The sequence below is a fragment of the Microtus ochrogaster genome (genome assembly GCF_000317375.1).
Source record: "Microtus ochrogaster isolate Prairie Vole_2 chromosome 14 unlocalized genomic scaffold, MicOch1.0 chr14_random_1, whole genome shotgun sequence".
Lineage (NCBI taxonomy): Eukaryota > Metazoa > Chordata > Mammalia > Rodentia > Cricetidae > Microtus > Microtus ochrogaster.
In genome coordinates, this window is record NW_004949096.1 from 25,298,960 (window position 1) to 25,311,124 (window position 12,165).

General features: G+C 39.7%; 1 protein-coding gene across 1 annotated transcript in view; it reads left to right on the plus strand.

The window, feature by feature from the left end:
* Ryr3 (ryanodine receptor 3) overlaps nucleotides 1-12,165 on the plus strand; it is a 571,876-nt gene that overhangs the window by 292,583 nt on the left and 267,128 nt on the right. The window contains exons 12-13 of the mRNA XM_026787730.1: nucleotides 3,619-3,792; nucleotides 6,890-7,011. Coding sequence (XP_026643531.1) covers nucleotides 3,619-3,792; nucleotides 6,890-7,011 — 296 coding nt within the window. The remainder of the gene's footprint in view (nucleotides 1-3,618; nucleotides 3,793-6,889; nucleotides 7,012-12,165) is intronic.

The window sequence follows — 12,165 nt, forward strand, 5'->3', positions numbered from 1 at the left end:
CAGGAGAGGCCTGGTGTCTTGGTCCAGTCTTTGCTGTGATTGACTCTCTGGGTGTATCTCTTCAGTGTAGAAGCAGGAACCGTTCCCGTCCAGATGAACTCCTCAGCACCAAAACTTGAACGTCCGTCCCAATGGGGTTCCTCAGCAACCCGGTGGCCCAATGATCTGGTGACAAAAAGATGGACGGAGCAAGGCGGGGCGGTATCCAGAAGAGCACAGGAAGCCTGGCACAGGAGCTGAAGGTGCCCGGGCTCCCTTACAGGGGACCCTGAGGCCTGCCCGGTAGGCAGGCACTCACTGCTCTGGGTGGGTAGCCTTAGAGTAGGAGCTTAAAACTCGAAAATCCATATTTAAATAAACAAAAAAATGACAAAATAAATTGCTAGTTGAGAATATGCATTATTTTTACCAGAAGCAATTAGAAATCAGTATAATTACCACATAACAGCTGTCTTTTGTGTTGTTTCTATTTTAGTGTGTTGACTATAGCTAGAGAGTAGGCAGCAGATAAAAGTTCTGACATCTCGTAAGCCCTGTTACTGGCTAGAACATCTATAGGCCTGTGGATATTTCTGTGATGGAAATCAGCTGTCCATTGTTTCATAGAGTAAATGCATTCTTGACCAATCACCTATAGGGAAAGTCCTGATAGATCAAATCCATTTTTCCTACCCATGTGTGTTACAAAATCAGAAATCCATTTCTTTTTAATATGTTCGTTTTGAGAAATAAGGTATTTTTAATATTCTAGCTAGTGTCTCAGTACATATTTAAAACAAAAAGCTTCTTATGAAATATTAATACTACTCAAATTGATATTTTATGTGTGCATAAAGCAGCTGATTTTCATTTTATGAAAGTCTGAAGGAAAAGAAATAAGAGCTGAAGTAGAAAATAAATATACAAGAAAGGAAAATAATCACTCAGTAATACATGCCACCTCACAATGCATTCCATAAGTAATATAGGTGCTGAGTCCTCTGTTAAGGATCCACAATTCACTGCCCTGATTCCTTTCATAGATCTGTTACAGGATGCTAAATGTTTAACAGATGATCAAGGCAACGCTGGGGAGATGCAGCTAGGGACACTAACTATCTTCACCAAATGAGTGACATCTCAAGGGGGAACTGAAAGCTGAGTCCCATTTAGAGTAATGGAGAAAACACAGACGCTAGACTAGACATGATTTTGTTTTTACTTTTTAATTTTTTTCTTTGACATTTTCAAACATATACAATATATACTGATCATCTCCTCCCCCTCCCCATCTCCCACTCCATTCATGACCCAACCCCAGTCACCTCTCTCTCCTAACTTCATCCCCTTGTTGTTAATTTTTATCTTTATTAAAATAGAGGTAGATTTCTTTTTAATTTTTTTTATATTTTTATTGTAAACTATCTTTTCATATAATATAGTCTAATTAATGGTTCGCCTCCCCCAATTTCTCCCAGATCCTGCCTGACTTCTTGACTGCATTTGGCATTTACTCCTTGAGTGACTTTAAGCAAATTATTTTGTTCATTTTTCTCATCTGTAGAACTAGGACAATATCTGTAGCCCCATCCGAGGCTTTGCTATGAAGAGTTAGTACCTGACCCTGTAAAGAACTTAAAGTTGGTGCTGAGCTTGGTAAGGGCTCAGTCCACGCGATGCCCAGCATTAAGAAGAGGAGGGGTGTTGTTGCCATCAAAGGGAGTAGCATGCCACATTTGTGATTCTGCAAAATATTCAAAGTGCTGCGCAGATAATGACTTTTACAGCTGAGCAGTTTAATGCAAGATAGAGAAGAGAAATGGACATAGAATGTTAGAACACAGCCAGAGAGGCCCTATCGATGAGGAAAGAAACAAAGCTGCTATGCATCGGGATCTATTACATGTGGCAGGCACATCAGGCTGTCGCGGGGTGGGGGGGGGCTTACTTAGCATAGAAGTCCTGTTTCTATACTAGAGGACGGGGGCGGGGGGAAGGAATTAGTGGACACTGGGGAATGAAACTGGCTGTGACCATAACGAAGGTGGCTACTTGTCAGCTTCCCTTCACTTTAAAACACACTAGAGAAGGCTGAAAGGAGAATGGGTGAGTCTGGCTCATAATTTCAGAATTCCCTGATATGAATGATAAAGAAGGCATTTACCCCACACCAACCAGAAGCAAAACAAGAGTCTAGGATGCTTCTGTCTTCAACAGAGCCCTAAGTCCATCCCACCAGGCTCTTGTCTTGACATTATACCACCTCCCAATAGTGCCCCAGGCTGACAATGGCCTCTAACAGAAGGCCACTGGGATCCCAATTTCAGCATAGCCCTAAGAGAGAGAGACTAATATACAAATAACAAATTTACCTTAAAACACAATAGTGCCTCTAACATGTTAAAAAAAAAAACTTCCTCTTTACTTATTTTTACCTTTTTATTAGTTCTTTTAAAATTTCATACAATGTGTTCTAATAGTATCCAACACCCCCCATACTTCCCAGTTATTGAGGGGGAGGTCTGTGGAAACTCACTGACCAACAACTCTAAAAGGTAACTAATTCCTGGGCTTTTTATTTGTTAGCCTCGGTGTCTAGTAGGGACATCGTCACCTCAATTATAGAGTAATTCCACTTTAACATGTATTTCCTCTCTCTGTATTTTCTCACTCTGTCTCCTCTCTCTCTCTCTCTCTCTCTCTCTCTCTCTCTCTCTCTGTGTGTGTGTGTGTGTGTGTGTGTGTCTCTCTCTCTCTGTCTCTCTCTCTCTCCCCTCTCTCTGTATGTGTGTGAACATGCTTCCATAGTAGAAGGTTCCATATGACTTTAGTCGTATTTATCCCTCCCCATATTCTCTACCCCTTTGTGTCCCCTACTCCAGTTTAACCTCTTCTCTATTATTTTCCTCACTAATATTTTGACCTCTATAGATATTCAAAATGAAATATACGTATCTGAAGATTCAAAACTAGCATCCACATATGAGAAAAATCATGTGACATTTGCCTTTCTGGGACTGGGTTTCCTCACTCATAATAATTGCTTCTAGCTCCATCCATTTACCTATTAATTTCATAATTTTATTTTTCTTAACAGCTAAATAGTACCCTGCTGTGTAAATATATCACATTTTCATTATCTGTTCATCCGTTTATAGACATGTAGACTGTTTCTATGTCTGGCTGTTATGACTATGATATTCACAGATGGTGTTTTTAAGCTCCTGAATTATAGTATTTGTGGAAGATAAGCATTTTAATTATGGAAGATATCAATCACTGAAAATGAATTAACTGACCGCTTAAAAGTCATTAACATATCTGTTAGGATGAGGGAGGTGAAAATATAATAAAGATGCATATAAAATCAGAGAATAAGAAACCTACCAACTGCTTCCTTTTCCATGGTTTTAAATACCTTTAAAGTGGCCAAAAGCTTCAGTGCATTGGTTTTACAATTAACAGCAGATAAAGGAAGCCAGTCTTTCTAAACGCCTGACTTGGAGTCATCATGATTATTCTGATGAAAGCTTTTGGTCTTACAGATTCTGCACAAATTTTTGTTTTCCATATTGAGTTGCTATGTAATCAGGCATGCCTACATTTGTTTGTTTCTTTCCCTTTTTGTGTGTGGAATAGGAAATCAAGGAGAAATCGGATTCCAGTCACAAGAGAGATATGGAAGGCATGGGCGTTCCAGAAATCAAGTATGGTGATTCTGTCTGCTTTGTCCAGCATGTAGCCAGTGGCCTTTGGGTCACCTACAAAGCACAAGATGCCAAAACTTCCCGCCTCGGACCTCTGAAGAGAAAGGTGAAGTGTCTGAGTCTTGTCCCGGGGGTTGTTTCACATTGAGTGGGTCCAGTTAGACGGTAGACGTGATTCTGAGGACCAGGTGGGCATGATTCTGTTTTACCCATTACTGATCTAAAGAGTAGTTCTGTGACAGATTATGCCTAGTTTCTCCAATAAACTAAGCTAATTTGGTCCCTGTAACCCCATTCTCATTTTTCTCGAGTGTACTATACACGACAACTCTGTGTAGAAGAGCTGGAGCTTGTTGGATTCACTCTGAAACCCAGTTTTAATGACTCTCAGTAGTTCCACTATTTTGAGATTATCTGCATCATTGCTTCCTTCATTTAAGTGGATAATAGAGTTATTATACTATTTTCATAAGACAGAGAATTTCTAGAATGTCTGTGGAGAAAATACAGTTTGCATAACAATGAGGCTACAGACACCGAGGTGCAGAGAGTTGCCATAATAGTAATTCTTTTTTATAGGAGCCAGAGAACTGATGCCAAAGGTTTGTTTTTCTTGGAAAATCCTTTCAAAATGCACATTTAGATAGTGAAGCAAACCCAGAATAAGGTTACAGGAAGCCCTATAGACTATAGTCCTACCATATTGGCCTAAAGCAATAATGATAATGTCTCCAAATGATATTTATTATAGGATATTAGAATCATACTATATGGTAATAGGAAGGTTTCACCAACCAAGATCCCTTGAATGCGAGCCCTGCTTATTAGTGCAGAGTATGTGGACATGAAAGAACAGCCACTTTGATCTTTGTGTTATTGCCTCCCCACAATTGCAGATCCATAGACTAGGGAGAGAGGTCTTAGGTTGGCTCTACTGTGGTGGAGAAATAGAATATAGACACAGGTCCGGCAGTATTTCTGGGATTTATAGGACCAACATTCCCAAGTAGAGGCAGCTGTAGACACAGTCTGAAATTCTACATGCAGTTTCCTCTGTGGGCTGTGTAAGCAAGACAAGAAACCGGAGTTCACAGCTGTGATGGACAAGCACAAAGCAGCAACAGACAGGATTGTGTCCTAAGGAGACAGAAGTTGGCAGTAACTGTCTCACACATTGGCATGGCCCTGGGAAGTACAGTCTACTTTCAATGAGTTCCAGTGAGGCCACTCTAAGACAGAGAGATACACTCTGAGAATTAGAGAAAACTGAGAACATCTGCCCAACCCCATTCTCTGGCAGCCTATCGCAGTCCTCTGTAGAATATCTGAACAATCTGTTTGGTGTTCTGCACTTACTACAATCCATGGTAATGCTGGAGTGGAATTTGTGAGTTTGAGGCTGAACCTCTAGATGGAAAGGGACTTGGTCCACATGCAAAGATGTTGATTTAGTGTGTCCTTTCCTGCCCATAGACCGCTAAAACATGTATACAAATTTAGAAGAGACCTCTTCTATATAGAATTATAACATTCAGCCATTGACAGGCAAACGATGCCGTGTTTCATAAGAACAGGTCAAGTGTTCCCTCTAAAATGTCCAGATCTGTGTGAAAGGAATAAAACCCAGGAAGGACAATCAGTAATTGACTATCAGAAATTGACAAACAGTAACTCATGTTAAAAGGAGTAGTTCCTATGCATTGTGAGTACCTCCTTGAGAATTATGACGTAAAGGCCTGGCCCTAGAGATCAATTAGACATTTAAATAGCCACATTATAACTAGTCTTCTCAGTCCTCATTACTTTCTGGTTTGGCTGTCCAGTTTGCATGTTATCTGAACAAGCAGAACCCTAAGAATATTGGTCTTTGGGGGCTAGAAAACCAGGAGCAACACAAATTACACCTAATAGGAGTGTATTGCACATTGTTAGCCACACACCAGGAAGTCTGGAAAAGTAATACTGTCTAACAGCTGGGGAACCCAATGGCTAGGCGTCCTGTGTAATGTTTAATCTTCACTACACACATAGGATGAAAAGTTTCTTTATAAGGAAAACACAAACTTCTCCAAGCCTGTATACTACTTCTTATACAATTATAACCTAACATAATGAGTTAGGTTTTGACCAAAAGAAGAAAAATACAAGAGATTTTCACAAGAAAAGGAAAATAAGCTTTGATTGCAAACTAAAGACCCTACATGGTCCCTCATATCCTCAAGGTGTTTCCCTGCTCAGGAATTTAGGATAGGATTTGATCTTACCTCACGCCAGGGTTAAATCCTCTCACTTAGCACCTGCAGGTACTTGAACCATGGTAAAAGGACGAGCTAGCGAATTCCTAAAGCTGCTAGCTTTGTCCAAGTAAGTTCCATGATGTCCTTGGTGATCAGTAGTCCACTAGCTTTTCTCATAACTGGACAAAGATCAGTAATTATTGCCCATATAGTAAACATCCTTTGAGCACCTTTTACTTTCCAAGAGTCATTTTGATTTATATGTAAATCACCTAATCCCCCAAACAGCCCTACAAGATAAACACCCATTTGCAAATGGTGATCTGGAAGCAAAGCTGTTGAGCAAATTACAATGAAGTCACGCAGCTGGCAAGTAGTCAAACAGGACTGGGAGTGGGGGGGGGGGTGGCACTTGATCTGTGAGCCCATGCTCTGAATCAGCTCCATAAGAAACACACTCTAACTGACTCAACTTTCCCTGGCCATTCACCAGCGCGCCATAGCTGACCTTCAGTAGAGAAATCCAACCTGATCCCAGGAGGGAGCTCTGCTTTGAATTGTTCCTGCCCAATTTACATATGAAGGAGAATGGTCTAAACCAAGTGGCTTCCCCTTCTCCAACGGTCAGCCTCTGTGTTCATTTTAAAGAGAGAAAAAAAAAATATCCCTTACAAAAGTATGTTTTCTTCCTTCAAATTGGCCATCCAGGCACAAGAAATTTATTGTAGCTCATACCATGGTGGCACATAAAATTTCATTCTCATCAAACCACCAGGTTGTGGGAATAATTCACATGTCAGTAATAGGGCATGTGGGCAAAATAACTTTGTTAATGTCCCGTTTTCAAAATGGACTCAGGGGAGCTTGGTGAGGGAAAGGAATAATAAGGAAACACCACAGAAAATGTGGGTGGCCCAGCTGTGGAGTGATGTGTAACCTGGACTTGTTCCCGTGCTCGGTGGGTAGGTCATACTCCATCAGGAAGGCCACATGGATGATGGATTAACACTGCAGAGGTGCCAGCGGGAGGAGTCCCAGGCTGCTCGCATCATCAGGAACACAACAGCCTTATTCAGCCAGTTCGTCAGGTACTTTGCTCCATTTCCTTTCACTTCCAAATCCTTTTGATACCAGGAAACCTGTTATACATATACATTGTTAACACTGACCTCAGATCAACTGAACAGGGCATCCATGGACTTAGAGCTATCAAGTTACGTTTGCTTAAAATTGATTCTCAACCTCTGGATCACAACCCCTTTGGGCATCACATACCAGATGTCCAACATATCACAAATGTATGTTACAGTTCATAACAGTACCAAAATTAGAGTTATGAAGTAATAGTGAAATAATTTTATGGTTGGAGGTTGCCACAACATGAGGAACTGTATTAAAGGGTCACAGCATTAGGAAGGTTGAGAACCACTGGCCTAGGTGATGCTTGCCTGTGTGTTCAAAGCTCAAGAGATTTCCTGGACCAGACCTCTTAACCTTGGGTAAGTGTTAGATTCATTGAGACAGCATTTAACACTGTGATTTCTAGGCTGTGTCTCAATCCAACTTCCTTGAAAGTCTGGAGGTGAGATCCAAAGTTAACGGGGGCCCGTTCTATAATCCTTGTACTAGGCTATGGTGGGAGGATTTTGAATTCCAGGCTACTCTAGACTGTATAATGAGCTGCTGTCTCAATACTAACAACAAAAGCCAAATGTCAGTACTTCATTGAAGACTCTCTATGATTCTAAGATTCAGTCACATATGAGAATCATTTCAGCAAATTTCTTCATCTACATGATCAAAAGTAGCTTATTAATGTCAATGTACCTAAGGTATGCCCTGCAAAAGGGAAGAGTGGGGGAGTAAATGGTATTTCATTTTTATAAATGATAAGATCTAGATCTCTTTATATAAATTCATTTTGCATTCATTCCATTGGTTAGAATTTAATCAGAGAGAATATTGCATGCAAGCACATGTGGTCCTGACTAGCATCCAATCTATCACCCATGCGGAAGATGGTTTTCTCATCTGTCCTCCAGGTCTCCCCATGTTTGCTGTTAAAATCATCAGCTATAACCTCACATGCAAAACTTAACTCTGAATAAATCAAATATCTTAATATGAGAACTAAAACTATAAAACATTTTAAAGACATAGGCTTAAACTTTCACAACATTGGATTAGAACATGGTTTCTTAAATATGACACCAAGGCAAAAGCAACAGAGGAAAAATAAGTAAATTGGACTTGGTTGAAATTTGTGAATGATTTCAGGGCAAAGGATACAGTAAAGTAAACAGACAATTCACATAAAAGAAGAAAATGTTCATAAATCGTAGGTCTGATAAGGGCTTTGTATCTAGGAAAAAAAGCAGAAACTTTCAGTGATAGAGAAAGTTAAACAACTGATTAAAATTGTCAAAGGATCTAAATAGAAATGTCTTTAAAAGATATGCAAAAGACCAAGGACACATTAAAAGATGTTCAGCTGGAATCATTAACTATCAGGAAAATGACAACACAGATCACAAGAAAATACCTGTCGATACCCACTAAGATAAAACATGTTAAATAAGAAACGTAGGATGAAACTGGAATCTTCTTCACTGCTGATGGTGATGTAAACTGTAGCAGCCCCTGTGAATGACAGTCTAGAAGTGCCTTTGTAGCATAGATATAAAAGTTACTACAGGACCCATCACTTCAACTCCTAGGTATATGCACAAGAAAAATGAAAACATGTGAACAAAAAATGTCTGTAAATACTCATAGGATTGTTATTTATGATAGCTCCAATGCAGAAATAACCCAAATGTTTACCAGTTTACAAACAGATAAATAAAATGTGCCATATCTCTAAAATAGAATAAGGAACTACCAGTGCATATTACGACATAGTACACTGCTTTTGCCTTTTGTTTACCTGAGTGTGATCAAAAGCATGTTAAGTGAGAAAAGCCACCCACTGTGTGGTCTCTGTACAGGAACTGAATGGACAAATCTGTAGACCGAGGAAGGAGATGAAAGGTTAATGGGAGCTAGAAGATGACTGATTGGGGGTGGGGAAGAGAGCTAATGACAGAGTTCTGAAATGGCTTACTGTTTGTATAACTATGAAGATGCTAAACATCATTAAGCCACTGAATTATATCCTTTAAATGTATGCTTGTATGAGATGTGAATTAATATTTCAATACAACTGTTATTACTAAGTTAATGAGGATTACAAGCCTGACAATTGGAAAATTATTTTTAAACAGCTTATTGAGGCAGAGTGTATATATCATAAAATTCATTCTCATAAATAAATAATTCAGTGAGATTTAATATATGTACAGAGCTATGCAGTAATCACCACAGTTAAATTTTAGAGTATTTCCATTTCCCTACAGCCTCTCTTTGTTTTCCCTACAAACTCTTATGCCCATTGAAGTTTGGTGCAGTTGCCACTCACAGCCCTGTTTTGTCTCAACTTAAAACATTAAATTGATTAAATAAAATATATTGTCTTTTTGAATCTTCCCTTTTCACTCAGCATTGTATTTTTGAAGTTCATTCATGTTTTTTTTATATTGATGAACAGTATCTGCATTCTTACATATGTATGTATGTATTTAGTGTATGGGTGTGTACATAGACTTTACCTATAGAGAAATGGACATACATTTTATATTCATCAATAGAACCATGAATTATTTCCTTTTAATAGTTTTATAAGTAATGCTTCTAGAGATATTAATGTAGACATGTAGAAGTGTGTGTGGAGGGGTGTGGTCTGTCATAGACACTTCTGTATATTCTCGTGTGAAGTCCAGAAGCCAATGTCAGGAGTCTTCTTCTGTTGCCCCATTCCTTACTTTTGGAGATAGACTCCCTCACTGAACACAGAACTTACTGATTGATTGGCTAGACTGACTTGTCTCTGCTTCCCCCACCCAGTGTGTGCCAGCACTCACAATGATGACTAGTTTTGCACAGGTCCTGGAAATCCAAATTCAAGTCCTCTTTCTTGCAGAGCAACTCCTTACTCAGAATCATCGCCCCAGTCCTCACTTTAGCCATTTCTAGGTGTTCGTCTCGGTGGCTTTGAGTGAATTTCCACTGTTATGCAGCCATCCCCACTCGCCATCATAGCACTCTGTAATCCTTGTGCCAATTTAATAGTTATCACCATTCTCCTTTCAACATCTATGTAGTTTACTTTCCTAAGTACTTATGACATTGCATATTAGTCCTTCTGTGCATACTTTCTTCACATAGCAAAATGATTTTAATTTTTTAATCGTTTTTCAGAATTTTATTCCTTTTCAAATATAAGCATTGTATTGAATACATCTACCAAATTTTGTTGAACCATTCATCCATCAACTAAAATTTAAGTGTATCTACTGTTTTGTTGTTCTCTCTCTCTCTCTCTCTCTCTCTCTCTCTCTCTCTCTCTCTCTCTCTCTCTCTCTGTCTCACTCTCTCTCTGTCTCACTCTCTCTCTGTCTCTCTTTCTCTCTTGGTTGCTATACTGGCATTGAACTTGAACTCCGGGCCTTGCTCATGCCAGGCAAGGGCTCTACCATCTGAGCTATATTCCCGGACCTGTTTATTTACCTCGAGGCAGCATCTTTATGTATTGCCCAGGATGACCTTGGTTTCCTGATCCTCCTAACTCAGCCTCCACAGTGATGAAATTTCAGGCATACATAGCCATGTGGGACATGTTTAACTTTTAAGAAACTGAAAAGAACTGTTTCTCAAAGGGGCATATATCATTTATAGCCCCCTCATAAATGAATGAAGCTCCATTTTCCCTATTTTGCCTATATTTGTTGTTATCTGATGTTTTGATTGTAGCCATTATGTAGTCGAAGTGGAATGTGCAATGGTGTGGATTCGCATTTCCCAAATGAATAGTGGTATGAAAACATATGTTCATGTGTTTTGTGGACATTCATACATCTTCTTTGGTGCAGTGTAATCAAATGTGTTTGCCTCTTAAACCTTGAGTCATTTGTCTTCTAATTGAGATTTCTAAGTTCAGTGAACCTGCTAGTACAAGTCATTTACCAAATTTATGATTTGCAACTTTTATATCCTAATCTGTGGTTTTCCTTCTCATTTTCTTTTCATTGTTTTTATTTTAATCTATTTTCTGTGTCTAGTGTTTTGCCTGCACATACATCTGTGCACCAGGTATATGTCTGGAACCTGTGGATGCCAAAAGGGGATATTGAATCTTCTGGGACTGGAGTTACAGATAGTTGTGAGCTGCTATCTGGGTGCTGAGAATCAAACCTGGGTACTCTGGAAGAGCAGTCAGTGTTCTTAACCATTGAGCCATATTTCCAGCCCTTCTCATTTTCTTCTTAGTGGCTGGAAGATCGCTCAATGAGTAAGGTGCTTGATGTACAAGCGTAAGGACCTACGTTCACATCCTCAGTGGCCATGTGAAATCTGGGAGTAGCAGTGGACATCTGTAACCCTAACACTGTAGTATAGGGTGCAGAGATGTCTCACTAACTGGCCAGTCTAGCCTAAATGTCAACTTCAAATTCCAAGAAAGACTGTCTCAGAAAATGAGGTGGAGAGTGATTGAGGAAAAAAAATCCCAATGTCAGCTTCTTGACCCCACACATTTCTACTCAAGTGGACTCATACACACCCACACACAAATGCACACACACACACACACACACACACACACGTGAACATACACATGCACTACACAAGAAAGAAGAAAAAAGAGAGGAAAAACCTAGTCCTAGTGGTGCACGCTGTAATCCCAACATTCCAGAGGCTGAACCAGGAAGATAACAAGTTTAAGGCCAGCTTTGGCTACACAGTAAGGGGTAAAAGATATCGGATTGTTCCTTATGATTTGCCTTGGCAGCTTTGTCAAAAGTCACCTGAGCCTAGCCACAGGGGATGTGTAGTATCAGCAGGAGAGGTAGAGGTGGTCAGATCCCCCAGGCTTGTTGACCTGGCAGACTAGCTTAATTAGCAAGCCTCAGTGAGAGACCCTATCTTAACTGAGAGGCGGACAATTCCTGAGTGTAATGCCAAAGGTTCGCCCCTGCCTGCCAGTCACTCTCACATGCAATCACGTGTATGCCCCCCCACACACACACGCAGAGAAAAGTCCACAAATGTTAAGAGTTTATTATTGGTCTCTTAGCTGTTTCTTTGAACCACATGCCCATCAGTATTTTATTTTATTTTTTTTAATTTAATTTAATTTTTTTTTTATT